The 25898-nt window shown below is 37.7% G+C and overlaps 1 protein-coding gene across 2 annotated transcripts; it reads left to right on the forward strand.

Annotated features, from left to right (window-relative positions):
* Window positions 1-2312: 2312 nt before the first annotated feature.
* On the forward strand, window positions 2313-7429 carry LOC134550206 (arg8-vasotocin receptor-like). Of its 2 annotated transcripts, XM_063396666.1 has the most exons (3): window positions 2313-3475; window positions 3623-3860; window positions 4925-7429. In XM_063396666.1, exons 1-3 carry the CDS (start codon window positions 2945-2947, stop codon window positions 5122-5124), a joined length of 969 nt encoding a protein of 322 aa, XP_063252736.1. In that variant the 5' UTR covers window positions 2313-2944; the 3' UTR covers window positions 5125-7429. The 2 variants fall into 2 exon arrangements, with proteins under 2 accessions (XP_063252736.1, XP_063252735.1); XM_063396665.1 differs by having other exon boundaries at window positions 2313-3860.
* The last annotated feature ends 18469 nt before the right edge of the window (window positions 7430-25898 follow it).

Genomic DNA, 25898 nt, shown 5'->3' on the forward strand with positions numbered 1-25898 from the left:
GCTAAATTGGAGTCTTAATCTGTGAGCTGAATCTGTCCCTTTTGCTAACTAAAAAACATTAGATGACAGTCCAAACTGACAAGTTGAGCTTCATTAAAATAATTTAGGGAAAGAATTTAACTTGGACAGATACAGTTTGTTATAAAGCAAAGCTGGGCAGTGGGAGGACAATATTGGCATAAAAGAACAGCTAAGGCTACTTAAACATTTTCATCTGTTATCTTAATTTTTGTTTCTCATCAAGTTGTATTCCCAGAGTGGATTAAATTCAATTCAACATTATCCTGACTATCTGCTTGCAGGGATGAAAAAGGTTGAAAGGGCACAATTATAAAATTATGAAACCACTAACATATATTAAACTGATTATATGCAACATGGAATAGAGTCTTGCACTAGGACAATTTGTACAAGGAGGGCCACCACCCCTTTTATAGTGAAGGCTACTTGTTTCACAGTGTGCTTGCCCTTTAGCCTGCGTCCACTTGCTGGACCCAACACCGGGGCTGTTGCTCAGACACTGTGTGCTGTGTGCATGTGTAGAGGAGTTGTGTGCTCCCAGGGATCTTGTTGGACCATTCTACGTATTGCTGATAAAACACATTTGCCTGAAATATATGCCTGTCCATACCTTACACATTGTGAAAAATCATACAAATAGGTATTCCAACAGTATCCCAGAATTGACTTCTGTTGCCTGTACTGGGCTTTTTTGCATATAATTCCTTGATATTGAAATATAATAATGAAATATAAATTTATCTTCCATGTATTACCCTGAATTTAATATTCTCTTCAACATGTTCGTGTTTCAACCCACTTAATCCTAGCTCTTCTAAGATATACATGTTTATATCATATCTTGCTGGAAGAATACAGATCCCACTTGGGTTTTTGTTGTGTTGTGAGGATGGTCAAGGTAAATAATTTTGGAGCACACAACTGAAGCTTATTCTCCATCAGAAGACAGAACCTGAGATCAGCCCAGCTGCTCTCCAGTGCAGTGTCTGCCACCAGCATAATTTCCAGGGGTTTATTGTTTGTGGGCAATTCACTTACTTTCTGCAAGTTGCTGGGTGAAGGGAGAGTGAGAGTTAAGGCAAATGCATTTGTTCCCTTATGGTTTTGCGTATTTCCCACTAATTGAGATAGATTCCAAATTGAGGGGTAAAGCTAAAAGGAAACAACCTCAGGAATCCAAGCTTCCTACAAATAGGCCTTAATTTAGGGAAAAAAAATCAGGTATATTAGATTAAGTTGTTGTGATTCATACTCTTTGCAACACAGCCTTAGAGAAAAGCCTTTGTAGACTCAGGCAGCTGCAGCAGTGTTCAGCCAAGTCTAGATTATGGGTACTTACAGCTGCTGTCAGTGGAAAAGTTTCCTGAGGTTGTTCAGCTTCTCTGTTGTCTATTCCCATAGTCTTACCATTTCATGTGCTATTAACGTCCATTGTATGGTGGCAAAGAAGGGGGAAGAAGGGAGAGAAAAGAGGTCATGTAGGTTTTATAAACTTCTGTAGTCTACTTCAGCATCCTGTTTATGAATTTTCCCTTTCACCTGTTTGTTGGTACATGAAAACCTTTAGTGGCAAAGAAGTGGCAGTCTGTCTGTGAGCTTTCTGAGCTGGTCTTATAATATAATTGTGATCACAGTGATTATTCAGCTTGGGTGCAGTATTATGTACTATATATGCAGCATGGATATTGCTTTTCACCTTACTGGTTTCCTCTTCAGAAAGACTTCAAATTACCAGTCTCCTGACTGTAACCAGAAGGATATGAGTGCCTTAGCTGCAAGTAAGGTTGCACACAAATATCTGTTATTTTTCATATTAAACGAATCAATTTTATTAAATCTCTCTTTTGTGATAAAGAGGGCAGACTGAGAGATAAAAAAAATGAAATCAGTTTAAATTTTCTATTCTTATCTGCCACTAACTTTATGCAAAAGTCATACTGGAAAGTTGAAGAACAATGAATTTCCTGTGTTCATGATACAGTTTACTCCACAAAAATCAAAAGGTTTAGATACTGAAAAATGATCTTGCAGACTTTAGCACTATAATAAAATAGAGACCTTTGGATATTGTTACATCATAGAGACCTTTTCCACAGTTGGATTTGCCACTGAATTTTCACTTTTTTTTTTATTAAATTCTCAGCAGACCCACAGTCCCAATAAAAGTAATTTATTTCACATGTGTTATTTTTCATTTTGCTGAGAAAAAAACTCTAAGTCTTGACCCTGTCTTGAAATAAAAATATTATTTTTAGGGCATTACAAATATTTTTCTTGTTATTTCAGAACCAGGTGGCTCCAAAAAAAAGAAGGGGAAAAAAGGCTATGGAAAAATACATTTCTTTGTCTGTGCTGCATTTAGGATGTGGTCATGCCCCAGGAGCCTGGAGGTTGCTGTTGCGAAGTGCCTGAGCTCAGAGACCCAATTTTATTCATGTATAAACCTTCCTCCTGCTCCTCCTGAAGTGTGCTCCTCTGGTTTGCGTAGAAAAATTTTTGCAAGAACTCTCCTGAGTAAGGTCATTTAAGCAAGAGTCTGGTCACAGCTATTTACAAGTTCAGGTCTTGACTGAAGTGAATAATTGAATCACATTGAGCCTCTGAAGTTTGCCTTTTATTTATATATTTCCCCCAATTGTGTGGCTCGGTCTGCCATTGGCTGCTGTCCCTGCAGCCTACCCGAGGGCTCTGCAGTTACATAAGGCTCTGTCTGCTGGGAGCCTATATAAAGCCTTTTTGCATGCCAGAAAGAGACAGAATTTTATCACGATCCACGTCCCACCGCTTTAGTTCGCACGAGCAGGAAGATTTGCTTGAAGATATCCTGAAATTCAAACTCAGGCTGGTTTGTTTGCCAGCCAGTGCTTCACAGCTGTCAACCTGAGTCGCAAGTGGCAGCTACTGTGAGTAGCCTCTGTGCACGATGAAGAATTTTTCATTTCCTATGCAGGATAGCACATATCAGACCGAGAGTCCTCCTGCTCACAGATTCCTGAGTTTGACAAATCAGTCAGATTCTATTGGAAGACCAGAAAGAGATGAGCAATTAGCTCAAGTAGAGATTGCTGTACTGGGGGTCATATTTCTGACGGCGTCTGTGGGCAATTTCATTCTCATACTGGTGCTGTGGCGAAGAAGGAAGAAGCTGTCTAGGATGTACGTGTTCATGCTTCACCTCAGCATCGCTGACTTAGTGGTAGCCTTTTTCCAAGTGCTGCCTCAACTCATATGGGATATTACAGATGTTTTCATAGGGCCAGATTTCTTGTGCAGAATTATCAAGTATCTACAACTGCTGGGCATGTTTGCCTCTACTTATATGATAGTGGTCATGACAGTGGACAGATATCAAGCCGTTTGCTATCCTATGGTCACTTTCCAAAAGAAGAGAGCTCTCTGGAACATCCCCATTTGCACCAGCTGGTCTATGGCACTGGTTCTTAGCCTACCACAGGTATTTATCTTTTCTAAGACTGAAATATCTCCAGGTGTCTTTGAATGTTGGGGTGAATTTATTCAGCCTTGGGGCCCAAGGGCATATGTGACTTGGATTTTTGTAGTTATATTCTTCATTCCCTCAGCAATTCTTATCACATGCCAGGTCAAGATTTGCAAAATAATCAGAAGAAATATAAATCTGAAAAAGCAGAATGAATGTGAAGCAGCAAATCAGAGCCAAGTCCTGCCGTCCCGAGCAAGCAGTGTGAACTGCATTTCAAAGGCGATGATCAAGACAGTGAAAATGACAGTGGTGACGGTTGTTGCGTACGTGCTCTGCTGGTCGCCGTTCTTCATTGCGCAGCTGTGGTCCGTGTGGTTCCCCAGCATCCTGACCGAAGGTAAGGTGCTCTCCCTCCTCAGTCACAGCTGCACAGCAGGCTAGCACACTGCTGGCGAGTGCTTCATGCTTGCATTTTGCTTTTGTCTAAAGGTTGCATGTGGTCATTTGCATGGGGAGGATTAAAAAGAAATACCTGGATTGATTATCTCCTGTATTCAGTTAGGTACAGGGAACTTCTTGTGTTATGTGTTCAAAACATCATGTGTCTATTTTGTGTGTGTGTCTTGAGCAATTAAGAATTTAAAGATGCATGAACAGCGTGGTGAAAAGTATTCTGCTTCAGCAAAGCCTTAGACTTTTAGAGGTTTTAGGTATTCTAGCAGCAGTATTTTGGGTTATTGAGGTGAAAAACAGCAATTGATTATTCAAAGTAATAAAATTATTTCTTATTTACCTGGGAGAACATTGATGTCACAAGACATCTGATTTTTTTAAAAAAATATTGAAATCATATTGATGAAATCTCTGTAGTGTGCTATGAAACAACCAAAAGTTGTCAACCAGCTGTTTATAGAGCAAAAAAAAGCAAGCCTGAGAGAGTTATCAAAAACCATGTTGTAAACAATGATAGTCTTGTCAAACTTATACTATTGCCTCTTTCTGAAAGCCAGATTCTATATGTGACTTTTAATTCACCTATTCTAAATAAAGGTTGAAAAAGAGGAAAAGATATAATAGTCCTGCCTGATAAAAACAGTAGTTTATGAACTTTGTTTTAAGAATTCTTCCTGTCAGTGTGAATTTCAGTCTTATTCTACATGTTTATGTCAAAATATATATCTGTATTTATTTGTATCTGTTTAACAGCTTAGTAATTGCTTTTAAAATTAATGTAACTACATCAAAAAAGAGCTATATGAAACTATTTAACTCTGAATGCATGCAATAAAGTGTGCTTTTTACCTTCAGCAATTGCAAATTGCATTGAAATGGGAATTTCCTACTATTAGATTAGCTCTAATACATGAAGAGATACAGCAGAAAGCAACAGACTATGAAAATGTGACTTATTTGTAAGAGTGTTTTATTTAGTCTTTTATTCCTTTAACTGTTTTGTTCTAGGTTCAGCATTCACCATTATAATGCTCCTTGGCAATCTAAATAGTTGTGCCAACCCATGGATTTACATGTATTTCTGTGGCCAGATTCCATATTGCACAAATAAGCAGCTGGAGAATACCTCAGCTCAAGAGGAATCCGTGTTCACGGGGAGCATTCATCTCGTAGACAGAGACCCTGAGGAAAACAGTACTTCTGCATAAATGCTGAGCTTTTTGTTGTTTTGATACATTCCCTATGATCACAAGGCATATTGATATTTTACCACCATCCCTTATTTTGTGGATAAGGAAGCTGAAAAATTGTGGTTTTTTGATGTAAAAATATATTTCTCTGCAGTTCTGTAGCAAATATGGGAAGTTTCTGTGTTGCAAGCCTGACTCAGTGCTTCAATCACCACTGTCTTATCAGAATGAATTTCTGTAAAGACTGACAAAGATACATAAAAGTGTCTTAGCTTTTTTGTGTTCTAAAGTACTTCCCCATCTGTGATTCTGGATTTCTAAGTAGTAACATTTTACTACTACCTGGTCCAACAAATTGAAACATAATTTAAAAGGAACCTGATATAATTAAACTTGAATATGTTTTCAGAGTGAACCATGAATTGCTCATCATTCTGGTGTGATTGGGGGACAGTGGCAAATCTTAAGAAGGCAGCACAAAGTCAGAAAAAGCTTTTGTCTGCTCTTATTAGCACCTGGTTTAAATTAACTCTTTATGTACATTTATAAAATGCCAAGCAGCTTAATATAATTTTTTAAAAATTGTATGCTTGTGACATTGAACCTTCTACTTCAGGTTCAAATTCCATTGTGGATCCCAGGTAGCAGCAGCATAGCAGCAGTTCAGGATTTTTGGCTTCATACCATGGGATTTGATTTTCCATGCATTTCCTGATGTGCAAACAATTAACTGGACACCTACACACCCCATACACACACATATGCATACTCTAAATAAAAGTGGGTGCTAATAGTGTACACTTTTATTTGGCATTAAGATCCATTTGTTCTAGCATGGGATTTATTGGCAGAAAACCAATTATTATCCCGTTCCTTAGTACCCCTTTAGGTTCAAATTCAAATATTTCCCTTTGCTATAAAAATAAATCTGCATATCTTTATCTCAAATGCCATTTCGTTGCTGGTTTGTGGGTGTTCTATGCAGGTAGTTCTTAATTTCATTTCAATTTTTGCAATCTGATCAGAGGAATATGAGAGGAATATGAGCAAGGCTCTTTTAGGTAAGAATGTATCTGCATTCCTAGGGACTCTTTGTGGCACTTACATCTGGTGACATGGTAATGTATCTATGTTACATTATGTTTCATCACATTTCAGTTTTCTGAGTGCTAGCAGTCTCAAGTATCAGTAGAAAAGCTATAAAATTGTGGGGTTTCAATAGTCTTTTAATTGTAGTCAAAAATATTGATTTAAACGAAATACTGATCACACAGAAGTTTAAATGTATAACTTCTACTGATTATATTTCTGCATTGCTGATATATTTGTTACTGGCTCTATAAATAATTTGGTAGAGCTGTATTTTGCAAATAACAGTACCTTGATGTGTTCATTAAAAGTCTGAGAGCAATGTTAACTGTCCCTATATCAGATATTTTGATCATGTATTGAGTGAAATATCAAAACTTCTTCAGTTCAGTGTAGATTGTTCACTGTCTATAATGTTCAAAACACCTACATTTTTGTTTCTCAAATGCTTTCTTTCTGATTTTTCATTTTCCTTCCCCTGACATCAGTCCTGCTCTTAAAAAGAAAATTAAAGGTTACTGTACTATGGTGCAAACTACAGGCTATGGATATTTTTCGTTTCAGTCTGTCAGGAGGCATTTGAACACAGGTATTCCTCCTTTTTTTCTTAGGAGAAGAAACTGGGCTGCATTTTCCAGATGACACTTATCCCACATGCCCTGCCCTGCCTGCCGCATGGGTAGCGCTGACTAACAGTCTCAATGGGCAGTTTGGTTCAGGTTTTCCATCAAAGCTCATTTTCAAAGGATGGGAAATTCATTTGGGTAATTTTCTCCTTTTCCTTTTTATTTTTTTAATCCTTATAAAGTGCCCCTTACAAAACTTATTTCTTAAAAAAAACCCAAAAAATCAAAAAAACCAGACAATTTAAAAAAAAAATTCTTTTTGTGAATTTAGCCAGTGTTCTTGGAAGTTGTAGTTGGAACATCTTGTGCCCTTGTTTTACTCTGTATTTTGAGTCTTCATCTGAACTATCTGTTTTTCAATTCACTGCACTTAGATTCCCAACAGGTATTGCAGTATCTCATTAGGAGAGAGGGTTGACTTTGGCACAACACTGTAGTCTGGCCAAGGTGTTTAATCCATATGGGAGAATCAGTAACTCAAATGTATGAGTCCCCAGAGGCACTGTGGAAGCCCATAAAATGAAGAAATCCAGTTATCAGATGAAAGCCTTTCTCATCAAAGCCTAGATTCTGTTTTCTCACACAAATAAATTCTGAGTAGAAAAATACCTAATGTTCCCAATCTTGAAATGAATGACTATGTTGTTGATGCTGGCACTGTGATATGCTTTCTGGTTATCTGGGTGGGGATTTTTTTTTATTATTATTTTTTTTTTATTTTCCATGGTTTTGTTACTACTTGGGAAAGGCACAGTTCACTAAAAGGAATTAGATTCTTGCTTAAAGATTAGTGGTTTATATTTTGCAGTACAGATAAGAAGCACCAAAGACAATGTAATGTATTGATTCTGTATAGATTTATTACAGTAAAAAGAAACTATAAAAACAACCTAGTAGAAGGAAAAGAAAATCTCAACAAGTTCTGCATTCTTAATAGTATGTTTTGATGATTCTTTTATTCTACAGAACTGCATCTGTATTTTCATAGCCAGTCCCAGTTCACATTCTTGTAAATGGTGAATACTGAAGATAGATGTGTTACATGATAAAATTTTTAATCTTGCAAAGAAATAATGCTGAGAAATTTGAGAGATGGTGCCAAACTATTGTCCTGACAATGTCACTTAGATCATTTAGTTCTGGCAAGAGAAACCGGTTATTGAGTCGAGTAAACTGCTCCTGTGTGTGCGTTTTTGGGGAAAGGCTGGCAGAGTGATGTGGAGACACAAGTTGGAACTTGGCAGGGCTTGTTCTGTGAGGCAAACATGGCTGTATTCTCTAGCAGTCAAACACATGACCAGCACAGAAGTGTTCTCAAGAAGTTGTGAATGTTAGCTACTTTTGGCTTAAGGGTGTCATGAACTGACAAAGGCAGAGCAGGATTACCTAGCTAATCAGTTCTGTCAGGCAAATTCAGTTTGGGTTGGATTCCTTGAAGTAGGAAAAAAAAAAAAAAGAAAGAAACTTGTTTTCTGACTTCATAAGGTAGAGATTTGGGCCTGAATGCCCTGGCTATCTACAGGAAACATCCATGATTATGAAAGAGATTGCTCATACAGCAGCAAAACAGGATTGCAAACAGTTCAAATGGGAATTGTGTTACTTGTAGTAATGCCACCGCAAATAATTTATTCTCTATTTATGATGATCCATGGCTGATCCATATAGATTTGAATTGAGAGGAAATCATGCTGTTAGAAAATCAGAAATAAAACCTGATGTAATCTATCCTACCAGTCAAAACTCTGACTGCCATTCCAAATCATACCTCTTCAGCCCTATGTGTGTCAGCAGCAGGTCCCTCTCTGTTCTCCTGATCCCAGGTAGAACTTCATGATCTGCAATATATTTCCCAAACTCTACCAGCCTTGCTAAGGTAGCCAAGGTTGTCTTCACTTTACCTCTCTGAAATAAAAGGACAGAAGTTGTGTCTTTTCCCTGGGCTTATGTGACACTCCTGCTATTGCCAGTTGAGAACTTTCTGAAGGTCATCTCATTAAGGGGGCAGATTATGGGCATTTTTACAATCCCTCCATAATTTTTTATTAATTTGCACTTCCCTCTTTAGGAGAAAAAGAAAGAATGGACTTTGAGTAAAACTAAGTAGCCATACCCATTCCCTCGTGCTCCCTTTTCTTGCCAGTGCAGCAGACCAAAGCATACGCTTTCTGCCAGTGGGTGGTAGCACCTAATTTAACTAAGGAATGTCATCCATCTCCATAATGAACTTTGGGGACAATAAAAGTGTAAGCAAAGGCTTCTTACCTTTCCATTCAAATGTTGCCCTAGAGATACAGTGCAAACCTATTCAAGTGCCATTGTATTAATCAGGAGCTTTTTTTATATCCTGGCTCACACTTTGAATGATCTTCAGAATTTTGGATTTGTGCTTCTTGCATCCATTTGAGTAGACCAAAAATTGTTTGAGTTGTGTATTACCCAGATCTGAGTTACAAATCTTCTGAATTAACAATGCAGGAATCAGTAGGACTTAGTGGAGAAAACATTACATTGCCATCTGGGGAAGAAGTAAAAAAAAATGCCAAACAAAAACATTTGAACTTGAAGATCTCTGGAAATTATGGCTGGGGATGTGGATATAACTAGAAAGACATCTCCTTACATGCTATTGACCACTTTTCAAGACAATCGATGTAGTAAGAAACACTAAGACCCAAGAAAGACGTGATACTCTTGTCATCATTGTTATCATTTGCATCATCATGATCATCACCATCATCACTATTATTTAAGTGAAATAATCATATAACCTACAATAAGTTTTAAAATAAAACAAATCTAAGACACTGTGACATATGTGGACCAGCTATGAAACTGAAATATAAGAACCATGATTTCAATTACAAATGCAACTTTTATATATGATGCTGCTATTTTATTTAACTAAAATAAAGACTTTCTTAGTTCCAATATTATTGCTGTGTATTGAATTCCATGAAACTACCTTAAGATGAATTTTGGTACAAAACGTTAAAAATTTGTTTCATGTTTACACATTTAATTGGATATTAAACCAAAATTTTTGCTTTAAGATTTTACTGTTTTTGTATTCCTTAGCTTTTTCATAAATTCAGCTATAATCTGTATTACCACCTTTGGAGAGATACTAGGAGTAAATTATCTGCTAGCTATCACAGTGCATTGGAAATGTTTCTTAATGTGTTAATTGTGCCCCTGTCTCTTAATGTGTTAATAAATGTCTGGCCTGAAATGATTTAATGCTGAGTAGCTCCAGCTTTTGACTTACTGATGGGAAAAACTGTACTTTGTCATGGAGAATAAAAGCCTTCTGGCAAGCAGAGTCATGATGTGAATGCGCTGCTTACTGGTACCTTTAATACAAATTACAGTCTGCTGGGAATATGATTCATATTCCTCATCCTTTCTTGACAAGGCTCATGTTCTGAGATGATATGTGTTTATCTGTAACTATCTGTTCCCTGAAAAATACATGAGAAAACCTCAGAAAAGAAGTTCTTAATTTTTAGCTCACCAACTGTAAGTACCAAATCTTGGAGTTCAGTGCAATTGCTATGACTGATGATGTTGAAAACATTATGGTAGCATTTGGGCTTGTTTTGTTTGCATCACACAAAGAATTAATACTGGATTGTATGACTCTTATGTGAAGATCTCATCAAAGGAATGGTACCACAGCAAGTTGAATGCTTAGTGCTCTGGACTCGTATACTCATAGGCTCATTAAGGTTGGAAAAGACCACCAAGACCATCAAGTTCAAACATTAATCTATCACCACCACGTTCACCAGTAAACCATATTCCCAAGTGCCCCACCTAAATGCCTTTTAAACCCTTCCAGGGTGGTGATTCCACCACTTCTGTTTGCAGCCTCTTCCAATGCCTGACGACTCTTCCAGTGAAGCAGCTTGTTTCTAATGTCTAATCTAAGCCTCCTCTGACACAACTGGAGGCCATTTAGTCTGGTCCTGTCACTTGTTACCTCAGAAAAGAGACTGATCTCTACCTCACTCCTGTTTGAATGTTAGCACACATGTGCACAATACAGCAGGTTAATGCCATGGATCTGCCATGGGACTGCTCTGCAGCTGCTCCTGTGGATCATGGATGAGGCATGCCCAGCATGTACACAGTTTTTAGGAAATTTCCCTCCCAAATGCTCCCCAAGCAGGAGTAAGATGGCACAATGAGTGCACATGTGCTAGCTAATGTTGCATACTGTAAGGCTGAAGCACTCTGTTTATATTGTGAGAGTGATGAGAACAGATGATCAGAACTGGACCATTTGTATTATTAACAAGTCTGTCTGCCCATGGAAATATGAAAACAAACAGGCAAAGGAATCAAGGAGCATCTCAGGTGATGTCTATACTGAAGGCACTAGCACAGGCGTATCCATAACTACTTGCTGGGCTTTTGTCATGTCATGAAAGAGTGCATTGAGTGTCCACCTGGGCATGAACACACCAAAATGAGCAATGAGTGTGGAAGTTGACATCATTGTGGACAAGTCCTGCTGGGGGGCCATTGCCTGTTTCAGGAGTCCAGCAGGCAGAGGTGCTCTGTGGCTTCAACACTCTTCACTTCATCTAATTCCATGAGGATAAAAGGAAGACACAGCACATAGTTGCATGTCTGCAACTTATAAACATATAGATGTGTAAATATCTTCATCTTTGGACTACTTTTACAGCAATGTAACCTTACTGGTTACATTGCAGTGAAATCTGATACTTCTGACATTACTCCCAAATAATTCTGCAAGGGAGGGACGTTATGCCGTGACAGAGGTTTTGTTCTGCTAAGAATAAGACAGTTAAGCTCATCTTACTTGCAAATTGAGCAAGGACTGTATGCCAGGAGGAGCTGAATTTTGTATTCATTACCTGAGGGACACTATAAAAATTAGATTTTCAGTCACTGAAATTAAGAAACCAGACTGGCTGAAGAGCTGACTTATTTATTAACTCAGTAGCTTCAGGTTTTCCTTTAATAAAGATTCTTTTCTGTAAATTAAAGCAGATGAGAGGAATATTGTAAGTGTAAAATTAATCTAATCCTATTGAATTTTAAGCTGTGCCAAGGCTGCAGTATAGAATTAAATCATTGATAGAAGACGAATTAACTTGAGACTTTGATATTTAAAATACAGTCTTTTATGTGCACTATATGTAAAATAGCTGGAGGCACAAAAGGACTATCCATAGAAAGCTATAGAATACTGGTTTATAAATCAATTTCTAAGGTAAGTCCACAATTTTACAATAAAAATATCCATGCCAGATAGATATATATGTTAAAATTTAATCTTGTGATTTGATACAAGCTGCAACTTGTAATACTCTGATTTTTTCCTGTACTGTGCTTCAAAGATGAAATATTTTCTCTGCCTTCAGGTAAGGAAATCAATTACAAGTTTATGAATACATTTTTGACCTGGAGGGAAATGTAGAGTTGATTCAGATAGAAGTCTCAGAACTGAATTGCATTCAAATAATTAATGAACATTTTGCATCCATAAGGGAAAGGAATTGTGCAAGCAATATTGTTTTTCTAGATGTTTCAACATTTCTCTAACTCTGCAGGTTATGCAAATATATTGTTAGTATGCTAAGTAGCTAGAAAGTGTCATAATGTGGTAGTGTATAAATATCCCTTTACCTTCATAGTTAAGATTTTGGTACTGTATAATTTCATATTTTATCAATTATGATTCACCTTGTAATAATAAAAATAGAAAAATGAAAATAGAAATAACTCTGATAATTCTTCTCTGAAAATTGTTTTAAGCTCTACTTTTTAAAATTCAGCTCTTCACGGATTGCTTCAGAGCTCTCAAAATAAGTATGTTCCTCTTATTAATTCAAGTTATTTTAAAGTGTCTCAGTTCTCTGGTGTCAAAGGTGATGTGTTTAGAAGAGTTTTCATTAACAGCAAAAATATTTAGACTTCACTGTTTGGTGAGTGGGCCCTGTCTGGTCACCAAGTGCCCCCCAAAGTCACTCTATCTCTCCCCTCCTCAGCTGGACAAGGGAAGGAAAATAGAATGAAAGGCTCGTGGGTGGGGATAAAGACAAAGAGAGAGAAAACAGACTCAGGTTGGGGAATTAATTTGGTGTATTGCCATCAAAATCAGAGAAGGATAATGAGAAAAAACCCAAATCCTAAACCCCACCTTTTTCCTCCATTGTTCCTTTATTCCCAGGCTCAACTTCCCACCTGGATTCTCTCCCTCCTCCCTGCGAGTAGGACACGGGGGAGGGAAATGGGGGTTGTGCTCAGTTCATGACACGTTGTCTCTCCTGCTCTTTTCTCCTCATGGGCAGGACTCTCCAGCATGGGGTCCCTGCCACGGGAGACAGTCCTTCATGAAGTTCTCCAGTGTGAGTCCATCCCACGGGCTGCAGTTTTCACAAACTACTCCAGCGAGGATCCCTTCCAAAACGTCAGTCCTTCAGGAACAGACTGCTCCAGTGTGGGTCCCTCTGCAGGGTCACAGGGTCCTGGAAGCAAACCTGCCCACCCCTAGATATGCTGCACACTCAGACTGTGAAAGATCATCCACAGATGAATGTGCTTAATGTATTTCATGTAATGAACATCATTAATCAGAAAAATTGCTTGATTAAAAAAAATTATCGAATCTGAAGTTTGAAACTGAGTGCATATGCACATTTAGACACAGAAACAAACAAATCCTCCATTTGGCAAAATGGCAAGGAGAAATTGCCATTCAGGAGAAGGTACTTAAAAAGCTTTTTCATGTCTTAGGCTATTTAGGACTAGACCACTAACCACAAGAACAAAAATACAGTGAAGTGCAAACATGATGATTGCTCAATCATACAACATCCCTATAAACAAAAGTTAGTCTCATTTGTCTCTATTAAAGCATGGTTTGGCAAAAAAAAGCATTATGTGGAAATCTGTGGTTTCCTTTGTGCTCTCTGGGGAAAATGGGACTATTTGTCCCTGAGTAGGCTTTAAAACAATATTGTCAGATACTTTAATATGTCACATGCAGAATGACATTTAGGAGCCAGTTCCATGCTATACGACATTAGCACAACAACACCCATGTGTGCTGGCAGCTTTTGGGTTGCTGTGTAATTGAGTGGCACATTTGCAGCCTGCCTCGATACCAAACAAATACTTTTAAGGAAGCACAGGTTGCAGACAGCAGGCAGTTACTAACCAAGCTTTCTGCACCACATATGCTACAGAACAGCAAATTGTAGGAGAGATAAAAATATAGGTTTGAGGGTCAGTGACCAATGCCAATTTGTATGACACAATTGCGAAAGCATTTGTGCCAATTTTTTCCTTCGCCCATGAGAACATCTACAAATTACATAATAACTATTAAAATTTGCAGCTTTCTCCTTGGCAGAAGAACAGTTCAAACTTTAAGCTGTTTATGTTAGGGGTTTTTTGGCATCTGTGGTTTGAAGTTGATTGCTGCTTGAACAACTGGTACTTATTTTTTCCTAAATCTTGGGATTATTTCTGAAGTTTCATAGTGTTCTGTTCAAAATTAAAGTTTCAATGACTAAATCATAATGTCAGAGCCAATGGGTATCTAGTGACAACAGCCTGTCACCTTCTGGGTCTCCTGATCTTAGGACTGGATGAAAACATTAGGATTCAATGTAATGCAAAGGTCTGAAAGAACCCTTGTGAATTGTCCTCAGGGGCTGCTCGGGTCCCTGGCATGCTCTACACAGTATCTGGAGGAAGAGGTGATATACCTTTTATTCTTCTGCAAGGGATATGTGACATATAAGTGGATTTCTGGTTCACACTAATGTGGTTTTCAGACAGGGAGAGACTCTTATATAAACCAGTTATTCTTTTCATTGTCCCCTTATATACATTATGAAAAAAGAAGTATAAAACAGTCTTTTAAATATGATTTTACTGAGTGCTTTATAAATAGATACACAATTCCTTCCACATGATATTCACCATATTTTTAAGACTAAATACCACATTAGCAGGTGGCCAAAGATAGAAATTATGGACCCTTTTCAGTCAGACAGTAATCTGAAAGTGTGACTATTTTCCTGACATAGTTTGTTTGATTTTCACTCTATGCATCAGCTTTTGAACACAGAGGCTTCCAGCTGTCCTGTCCTTGAGCAGTTTCAGCCCAGATACAAAACCATGACTCACAAATAACAACATTATGGAAAATTATTGCTAGCAAGTAAATGAGAGTACATCTTTTCTGCTTTCATCAGCTACCCATGGCTCTGTATCTTCAAGTGACAAAGTGCAATATACCATATGTATTTTAGGTACTCATAGTGGTGTAGTTAAAGAAAGAGGCCAAGACATCTTTTTGGAAAAGGCAGCCTTTGAAGTGTAAGTCTTTAAAAAAATAGCTTGTTATTGAAGAACAGATTAATTTACTGATATAATTTTAAATACAAATCAGTCATAATATATTCTTAGAGGTCCTTCTGTTTGTCTTCCTGAATATGAAAACAGTCAGACTTAAATGGATAAGAAAAAACAAAATGAGACAGGGGGAAAGGAGTAAGAGCCTTTAAAGTATTCTTTAAATAAAAATATGAATACAATAATCATGGAGAATAAACAGAAGTGGGCTCAAGGATACTAGTGAATGCACTTGAAGTTCAACCTAGCTTCATAGTTTCAAATACAGTCTTTCATGTAAATCTCATTATTTATTTATGTCTATTGTTAAAGCAGGTTGGTGGCTTATTCTGAGAAACATCATATGTCAAAAACATTAGTTCTTCTATGAAGTGTTCTTAAATGGGAACTACTAAGTTTTAAGAGTGAGAAGCTAGTAAGGTTGTCATAGATCTCATTTTAATATCCTAACAAGCCAGCCTGTATCAAAGGAACTGGGTGTTAAGTGAAAGTGCCCAATATATAATTTCTGTTTTCATTAAGCATGCCATACTTGTCTTATGGAATGCCAATTAAATGAGCAAAGGCTTCTCAAACCAGTAAGTATCCAATTACACATTGAGATCTTTTCTCTGATCTTTGTTTGAAGAAAGTGAACTGTGGGAAGTAGTTTTACCCCTCAATTTGTGAATGTGTAGATATTTTTGGTAGCAATTCAGTAGATGGCTAGTGATATTCATCCCAGTTCCACCACCAAGGAGAGATAAAGATTGAAAGAACAGAGGTGGAAATCAAAAGTCAACTCAGGCACTAGCCAGTGTGGAGGCAGAGACCCTGAGGCTTGGCTGCAGATGGAGTCAGAACAACTGGTCCAAACATGACCAGCAGCAGGACAGAATATTTGCTGTGGATTCATGGCCAAGCACGTGATTGCTTGAGGAAAATGGGCAGGTTTGAGTAGGCGTCAGAGCAGCTGCCTTCCATCCTCCATGCTGAGTTATTCCTCAGATTTGAGATATTTTACTTTTAACTTTCCTTTAGAATTGTCAGAGAAATGTGCATAAAGTATTGACTTTTAAAAAATATTTGTAGGTGTCATAATAAAGGAATTTAGAGGAATCCCTGGAAATCTCTCATTTGACACTCTGGGAGAAGTTTAGTATGGTTTTTGTTTGCTGGCTTTGTCTGAGACAGTCAAGTCAGTTGGAAAATTTGGTTCAAGTTGAGTGAAAAACTTCTTCAGCTAAAGAAGTATAGGAAAAAAATGGTGCTATGTCAAAATGGTCAGTTTTTATTGAAAGACTATCAATTTATGAAAATAAAAAGGATTTGCCTGAAGAATTAAACAACATGATTAGTCAATTCCATTTTTCAATAAATTGGAAGAGTCTTTCTATTTTGAATTGATCTCAATTTTATTTTCAATGTCCTATTTTAAAAAATATGCTTTAGTTATTTGCCTCTGTCTCTGAGAAAACAGTTGGCCCAATGTGTTACCAAATACAAAAGAACTGGGTATGCACAGATTTCAAAATTATCTGAGATCACTCTCAGGGTAGTCATGCCCCAAAGCTCATACCAGCTTTTGAAAAGACTGGAGATGAGTGGGTGCTCTGCAAATATAGATAGCATTATAACCCCTTTAGAACTATAGGTCTGTGTTAGTTTTTGTGCCTCCTTTATACTGTTACAGCCACTTGAGCATCCAAAGGATATTTCTGCTAGATATATTGTCCTTCTGAATAGCTATTAAAACCTGCATTGTGTGAAAAACAATTATGATCTAAAACTTCTTGGACTTCAAATGCAAATGAGCAAGCAGTTAATAACCAGGCAATCACTGAATCATAAATCTCTTATGGAAGAATAATATAAAAAAAGCCTCTGGGCATAAATAATGTCTTCATGTTTTGAAATTTGTCTTATCAAGTGGCATGCTAACTGTATGAACTGAGGATTCTGGTAATTTTTTGCAGGTATTTCATATTATAATGAAGAAAATGGCCTGATACTCCTCCCACAGGACATGCATCCACTGGGAGACACCATAGTTCGGTGAAAAGGCATATCATTGAGAGATAAATCCTTCACTGCAACATGCAATCATTTCCTCCAGAAATTTGTTCTTCTTGCACTGAACACTGCTTCTTTATGAAGAACATGCCCGTCAAAACTCAAGGATTTATACTGACTTTAAACGTGAAAGGTCATAGAATCATACAATTATTTAGGTTGGAAAGGACCTTTGGGAGAGATGGAGTCCAAATCCCTGCTCAAGATAGATCCAATTAGTTAAAGTTGCTCAGGGACTTGTCTAGCAGAGTAAGCAGCAGAGATTATAAACTTTTTCCATTTTATTTTTAACTCAAAGCCCTGTAACTAGGCAAGATCTACTTATGGAGAATTTAAGGAAGCTTATATAGTCTATTTTTCACTTATTAAAACCATAATATTTGCTTATTATATTTCCCAAGCACACTCAAGTTATACCAATAAACAAACTGTCTGGAAGCTTCCTGCTGTAATGGGTTTAATCATGACTTATTCTTTGCTTTTGCAGTTGGACTAGAGTTATGTGAATTATTTATTAGTATACTGCTGTGTTCTGACAATGTAGTGGAAAATCATTTATGGATCCTGCAGCTCTATAAAGCCTTTTGTTTTGTTTTGTTCTCAGATTGCAATTTATGCTGTTTCTGTTTATTTCTGGGTTTTGTCAGCAAGGATTTTACAGGATGGGATGATTGGTCTGGATGCAGTCTCAGAGCTAGTTCATCACTACTGCTGGCCTGCCACTTCCATACTCCTAGATTGGAAGTTTAGTGAATAAAGTGAAAACATTCAGCTCCTTGGAATTACTCTTTGTGCCTGATTGCCTGAATATGGCCCAAAAAATTTCATGCTGCTTGGTATGTATTTTTGAAGCCAATACCTAATTTAGGCCGCAGCTCTGCTCTTGAGTCTGGGAGTTCTGGATTTTGGCTCCAGTCTTCAGGTATGAACCTAGATACATCTGACTGAGGCAGGGGGATAAGGACAGCACACTCTCCTTACCCTTCCTACTTCTGCTCTGGTGTCCTGGTATCCACAAGCAAGACCATGCTGCCCTCCAGCTCTTTCCCTGGATGGCTGGAGAATCAGGCTGGTGAGGGTGCAGCAGCCCTGTGGGAGAGGTGGCACAGGAGTCCTGGCTGGGAGGTTTCGTGTGCAGTTAGGGGCACGATGGGGGGAAGGAGCACAGACAGTCTTGAATCTTTGGAGATAATCTCCAGAGGAGTCACCTTTATGTTAACTATTCAGACAGCAAAGGCAGGCTAGCTGACTAATATCGTTATCTAAAGCTGCCCTGTATTACTTCTCTGCTACACACACAGAGGGATATCATTCTTTGAAAAGGTGTCTCAAAATTGCCCAAAATCACAGTAAGATGGGTAAGGGATTAGTAGGCATGATACCTTGAGGGATCCATACAAACCCTGAATGAAAAAAGCTGATACTGTGGATGAGAAAAGTGAGCTTTTTGTCTGGGTAAGATTAAATGTTCAGTGAGAAAAGACATGACAGGAGAGAGACACAGAACATTTATTTTCTGTTATGGGGGTAGACAGCCTAGGAAGTGGACTCATTTATCACTGATTGACAAGTAGGCTAAATTTTTACAAATGGAGGAGTGATACTGAGATGGCTATATCCTTTTGACAACCAAGTGACAGATCATTTCTTGTCCTTGTCTTCGTTTCTTTGTGATAGGATTGTGAACAAAGGAGGTATGATGAGTATTTTAAACATCAAAAATAATGGCTTTGTTGATTTATACAGAATCATAGAATCATTTTATGTTGTAAAGTACCTTCAAGATCATTCAGTCCAACCTCTAACCTACCACTGCCAAGTCCACCAAATCTTGTCCCTCCCACTCAGTCAGCCAAGGTTTGTTTAGGAAAACGAGGCAGCCTCTGCTGCTTATTTTTCTTTGTTCCTTCCACCCACAGTTTCTTCCATTTATTAGTTTAAAGTGAACCTAGTTACAATCAGATTCTTTTGTCTGTCTTTGGTTTTCAACTGCCTTTTACCACACTCTTGTCTTCATTGTAATTCTTAGTCTGAGTCTTAGATCGTAAGCCCAAAACATCTCCAGAGAGGTCTTCTGCCTCTCAGATATCTTTTCATAGTCTATCTTCTTTCATTTAATCTGAGCACACACCACAAAGATGCTTACTGCATTCCACTGTCAGTGAACTCTTCGCTGGGGTTTTTGTGGAAACAGATGTGGCTCATCCTCCAAGCAGTAATGCCTTGTATGGACTGCAGGCTTGACTGAGGGGAAAGAGTGAAACTGGGAGACCAGACAACCAAAGAGGAAAACTTCCTAGAGATTTCAAGTCTATTTTGTGTATGTCCACTCTAAGTCTCCTACCTGTGCACAGGTGTGTGAGGAACAGTGTCTGAGTGGGTACAGCTTTGGCATTCAGTATTTCGGGGATTGTCAGAGAAGAGCCCAGGGCTAATGGGTGGCTGTGGAATCTGGAGCCTGCCTATACCTGTGATTTGGGGAATACGTATCCAACACAGGGTGAATTTCCCAGGGACCATTGGCTCTGAAATGGTGTGCAAATTTTGCCTGTCCTACGAATTTAAAACAGCTGACAATGACATTTAGAAAACTAAGTCTACTGACTTAGTACTGACTTAGAGCAAGCTGAATGGTTCACAGGGCTCATGTCTGGATAAGTATATCAGGATAAACTGTTCAGCCTGTATATTACCCAAAACATTTACACACTGTCCTGTAAATGGATTACGTGATATTCTACAGACCAGTACAAATAAATCCAATTCAGGCCAAGATATGTTGAGCAGGCTGCTTGTTGAAAGCCAGAAAGTGCACAGACAGATACAGATGTAGGCACACATGTATATGCTGCTTCAAATGCTTATGAAAAACAGATACATTAAATTTCAAGAAGGCTTTTTGGAATCCCATAAGGGTTTAAAGAGTTAAGAGTTTTTTTCATATTTTTAAACTCAGCTTCTATTTAAATGGATGGGAACTAGACATCCACAACCCTTAAGAAGTTAAAAAATGAATCATTAGTCACTTGGTGCCTCAGTTTCCAGGGAATAATAATTTTTCTTTCTTTCACCTCTCAACTCTCATAGCTAATTTGAAACTATCTCATGTAGAATGACTTCCATGTTGATTTGCTCTAGAATCATCCTGGAGCTATGGATAGATTGACCAGAATTTAGTTCTCCAAATCCTCTTTCTTGCCAGGTTTTTTTAAGATAAATGTGACATTTTCCTCTATTTCTAGTCATTAGTCTGGTAATTATTCATCTCAATTAGGAATTTAGGCATTTCTTATTTAGGCAAACTGGTTTTCTACTCTGTGTACCTGCTTGCTAACCAGGCTGAATTGCACTTACACATAATGGAAATTGTTCTTGACATCAACCAACTCCCCTGGGCACTTTTGCCTGTGAGAACACCCTCCCAGGACAACCATTTTAACATGCCCCTGAACAAGCATACCTCCACTAATCCTAAAGTTCAAGGTCGCATATTTTTTTTTTAATAATTTAGGTTGGAATGGCCTCCTGGAAATCATCTGGTCTCATCCCACACCCAGGGTGGGTCCCACCTATCTTGGGTTGCTCAGGACCAAGGACAGAGATTCCACAAAATACCTGGCCAATCTGTTCCAGTGTTTGACTACCTTCAGAGTTAAAAATATTTCTGTCTCTTTATTCAGAATTTGCCTTATTTTAACTTGTGACCCTTGCCTCTCATCCTGTCACTGAAAACCTGCAGAAAGAGTCTGGCTTCATCTTCCCTATACCCTTGCCTTAGTTACTCTGTTAGCATTCTCCCTGGCTTCAGGGTCCACATTGTGGTCACTGCAGCCCAAATCTGCCCTCAACTGCCAGATCCCCAAACAGTTACTCTTTGTTTTGAGTAGAATATCCATACTAATACCTCCCATGTGTGAAAAAAATCTTCCTCAGAACATTCCATAAACATCTGTTGCATGAGTGATAAATGGCAAAAAATTAACTTCCTATGTTTATTCAGAAACTAAATTACTAGAGCTTGACTAAATTTCTAGCTTGGCCAAAGCAATGAACACCTCAAAAATGCACTGTTTATTAGCCTGTGGCACTGACATGAACAGCATAAATATGATATATTTTTTTTAGAATTTAACTAGAAACTTCAGTTATAATCTAAAAATATTTTCTGTCTTATAGGTGTTGATGTGGAGAACATTGAAGTCTATTTGAATTGAGTATCCTTGTTAGATACATTTCATTAGCAGTCATTGAGAATAAAAGTAAGAAACCTCACAAGTTGATTTTTTTATACCCTGAGAGTTTATCTCAAAAGGGCAGAAGAGCCTACTTGTATAATTACAGTTTTGCACTCAATCATTTAAACCAATAAGTATAGTTTTATTTCTGACTACCATAATTATTATTAGGCTGTTGTGCAGAATTTAAAATAATGATGAACACAACCTACTGATGGTTTTAAGTGTTGCAGATTGTTGTAGATGATTTGCTGTGTAGTGGTTAATTAGGATTAGGAAATCAGATAAAACGCAAGCCTTTGTCTCTTCACATAGGAATATGCACCACTGTAGACTTATCTTGCTTCCTCAACAGTCCTTAGTGAGACCATGTATGAGCTCTCTTCCTGAAAGCTCTGCAGGAAAGCAGTGGAGTAAAATACGGCTCCCTGACAACCTTTTATTACGTAATCATTTCCCACTAGAACACAGTGAGAAACACAGGACAAAACTATATTTGGATATATTTAGCCAAGAGATTTATGACTTTAGGGAAACTCCAAAGAGTACACAATGTGACTATGTCTTCCTCAGCAACACAGGCTGCTTTGGGCATTTCTGATCAGCATTCAGATCTTTGTACTCACTTGCCACTGCTGAACTGAGGGTTTAGTTCTTATATTATTACACTTTAAGGTCTAAGTTCAGATAATCTGAAATAACATCAAAAGCTTACAGGTAAAAACATCTGTCCTTCTTTGTGTGCTGTTGCGTAACTAGTGTGTTGTATGTTTTTGAAATAAAATTTTTTGCGTAATGGTAAGTACTTTGAAAATTCCAGCAACTCAAACCAGGATTTGAAAATTAGTGTCTGTTTCTCGTCTTGTTCTCCGTGTGCCTCAGCTCCATATCTCTATAAGTGGGCTCCTAACACCCACTATCTCAACAGGATTCTGTGAAAATGCAATTACATGTATACAATGCTCAGATACTGGAAAGACAAATACTAGAGAAAGTCTACGAAGAATTCCTATGTTCAATGCAAAGTTTGATTGGCATGTAACACCTCAAACTTTAAGCTGATCATCAGAGTACGCTTTTGAACTCTGTCTATGTGCCAGATGCCACAGAGATCTCAGAAAAAAATAGCAGCAATCATACATTAAATTTAATCCCTATTATAGGCACAGGAAAGATACAGGCTTTCACATTGTCTAGCAATATGTATGTCACAGTGTGCATTGTGATTATGCAGATTAGCTAGTCCATTTAACCACTTCATTTTGAAGCCCTAAAAATCTTGTAGTCTAGTGTTCATGTCTGTGTGTATATGTGTTTAGTGGAATAAAATTTTGGTCATTGTATGTAAGTGACTATATGCAGACAAGATGTTCCTTTTCAGTTTTGGAGTTTGTGTAGAAATTATTTGCATCACTACTTAGCCAAATGTGGCATAGTCTTCAAAAGAATATATTCAAAGTCTGATGATTTTCTGGCTCTACTAATATTTGCTTTGTTTTATTTTTCTAATATTTTCTGTTATCAGCTATGGATCTGTCATTTATATTTAGTTCAGTTATTATTGCTCTAGCAAATATTTCATAGGGTATTTCTATCTCACAAGATTCAAAAATTGCCAAATCATAACAATTGAGATATTAGTTACTGTAACCTCTTTTGGAGATATTGTTTCTGATCAAATATGGCCAATTCTAAGCCATTGAGACTGGAGTGGGCATTTTTCCATGGAACAGGAGGATCAATAAAGTGTTCATCAATACAGACAGGATGTATGTACTGACCTGAATGTATGTGCTCTTATTTGAAAATCTCCTTATAGGTGGGGGAAATGAAATTAAATGAAGGCAATTGGAACTTAGGATCTGTAACAAAGGGATCAAATGCATCTCTGTTTGGGTGTATTTCACACTGATAAGATGTATATAAGTCTTCACATTTGTGCCTGTCAAGGATGGATGAGTACTTTTTGGTTTATGACTTTGCATCTGCCAAAATCTAAGATGTTACTTCCTCTGTCACTGTGCCATTAATACAATAATTTATCCACCTGGGTGTCAAGACACTGGGTGCTATTTGCTGGGGACCTTGGAAATGCAAAGTGGTATTATGGTTTTATTTCAAGTATTTCAGGTTCCCCCACTACAGGGAAATAAATCAATCACATCTGCTTAAAATTACTGCAATTAAAACCCATGTCTGCTACCATTTGTTTGTGGAGACAAAAGCGTAATTATATTAATATCTCTTAGTTACACATTTGCCCTGAATCTGCATCTATTTATTTTTATGTTATTTATGGCATTCTTTATAGTCTCCCAGAAAAAAAAAGAACTGTGCCACCCAAAAATAGTAATTTTAGTCAGATGTGAAAATTACCTTACCTTGAAATCTTTCTGAAGGAGAGATCAAGTCACAGCAATTCATTTTTATTGTAGTTCCTGTAACATTATCCCATTTAATTCAGCTTTCAGTTGACCCTGTCTCAGAAAACAATATGATTTGAGAAGAGCCCTGTATTATTCCTCTCTGATACAAGTTTTGATAGTGTTTATCACTGCTGAGGGAGAATGAGGAGTTTACTCTGATGTCCTTGGCAGTATTTTCCCCTTCTGGATGCAGTTGTGTGCAGTCAGAGGAACCTGAGGTCTGTGTCTGGAGAGGGAAAATGCTGGGGGAAAACACAGCTACAGAGCAAGGTGAGGTCCTTGGACAGAACTTGGGTGCCTGAAGCAGACAGCATGGGCACAAGAGGTAAGGCAGGAAAAATGTCAAGCTATACAAAAGCATGTTTTTCTGTCAATCTTATTTGTTTCCAGGGAAAAGCCCATGCATGACTTGTGCTTTTTTATTGTTAAGACACGTTTAAATGGAGATGAAAAGTTTGTATAGGAAAAATTATAGCCTTTTATAAACATGGAAATTAACTTTTCATGAATAAAAGAGCCCCTGAGACTCAAGTGTAGTGACATGTTAGCGTGGAGGAAGTGAGCCCTTCTCCAGCTTTTCTGTCAGCTGCTTCTCTTTGTGACTTTTACAGACTTTCACATCAGAGCAATTTTTTCCACTGTGTTTCATACAGCAAACCCTTTTCAGTACTTTCAGCTTATAAAACTTCTATTTATAAAATTTACTGCATGGAACAATTTATAAAGGAGAATATTCCCTCTGCTTCATATCTTGTGGGAATTTCATGTGAGCACTTATCAACTGTGTCAGTAACAAGAAGCCGTTCTGTAGGAAAGAGGGGACAATTTTGTACTTTTTATTTTTACTGCCTAAGTAATTTTTCTTTTGAAAGATTTGTCTGTGGACTCATTTTGATTGCATTTTAGTTGAGCTTCTTGATATATTTTGCAGGACTTCACTAAAGATTCCCAGCAATGATTTCCCAAGTCACCAAAACCTGCCATGTCTCAGTGCAATAGTTTATTCAAAATAACATCTGCTCGCTCCCAGTGTAGGAGTACTGGAACTGTGGAGGAACATATATTACAAGACCTTCAGTAAATGGATACATTTTGCTTTCATATGCAAACTTGCCATTCTTATAACCCTAACTTGTTTCATTGCCAGTCTGAAATTTCCTGAACATTCCCTTCATCCTTCGGCAGATACTGTTGAGCTTCTTCATAAATATTAATGATTTCTTCTCGCAGACACTATTTAATCTACATCACTCCACAGATGTATGCCACTAAGTTCATTTATTATTACTTTTTGCTTGGTTTCTTTTTTTTTTTCTTTTTTTTTTTTTCTTCTTCTTTTTGCCATCAGAGAAGGAAAGACTCTGTTCAGATATTTCTGTTGACTTTATATTGGTTTTTTTGTATATTTGTATTCTAGGGTTGTGTTTTTGCTCCTAGTCTTTCTCACAGAAGAAACTGAAAATCATCCCTTTCTCTGCTAATCCTGTTCTGATTTGAAGATGGTTGGTACCCCAGCACTGCTTTGTATCTCAGCTTTATCAGTACAACCACTCTTCTGAAATGCCAGGGCACTGTTTTTCCATAGTCAGCATGGCAGTATTTTTCCCATGTGTTATTCTGCTTTGGTCGCATGACTTTGTGCCTACAGACCTCTGTGGTGTTCTTGGGCTGGGTTCTCGTGGGAGGTGGCTACCACCAGCCTTTTCTCGCTCTTGCCTCCTTCAATCTCCCCTTGCTTTGCAGATTTTAGTTTTAGGCAGAGAAAAAGCAAACACAGATCACAGCAAAGTCAATAGCATTATTTAAAGATGGGATAAATATTATGCAATGATACTTGTGCATATGGACTTAACAGACAATGGTTATGCAGTACTTACACTTTATTAATATGCTCCTATCAGTGCCAACACCATCATAAACTGAAACAGATAACAGGGACTTTGAACAAATCACAATGGAAAATA

Source organism: Prinia subflava, chromosome 4 (assembly GCF_021018805.1).
Source record: "Prinia subflava isolate CZ2003 ecotype Zambia chromosome 4, Cam_Psub_1.2, whole genome shotgun sequence".
In the NCBI taxonomy this organism is placed as follows: domain Eukaryota; kingdom Metazoa; phylum Chordata; class Aves; order Passeriformes; family Cisticolidae; genus Prinia; species Prinia subflava.

Coding starts and splice junctions, on each gene's coding strand:
- LOC134550206 (XM_063396665.1), top strand. CDS start 2,945: ATGAAGAATTTTTCATTTCCTATGCAGGATAGCACATATCAGACCGAG. Junction 3,861..4,924: donor CCCCAGCATCCTGACCGAAG/GTAAGGTGCTCT, acceptor GTTTTGTTCTAG/GTTCAGCATTCACCATTATA.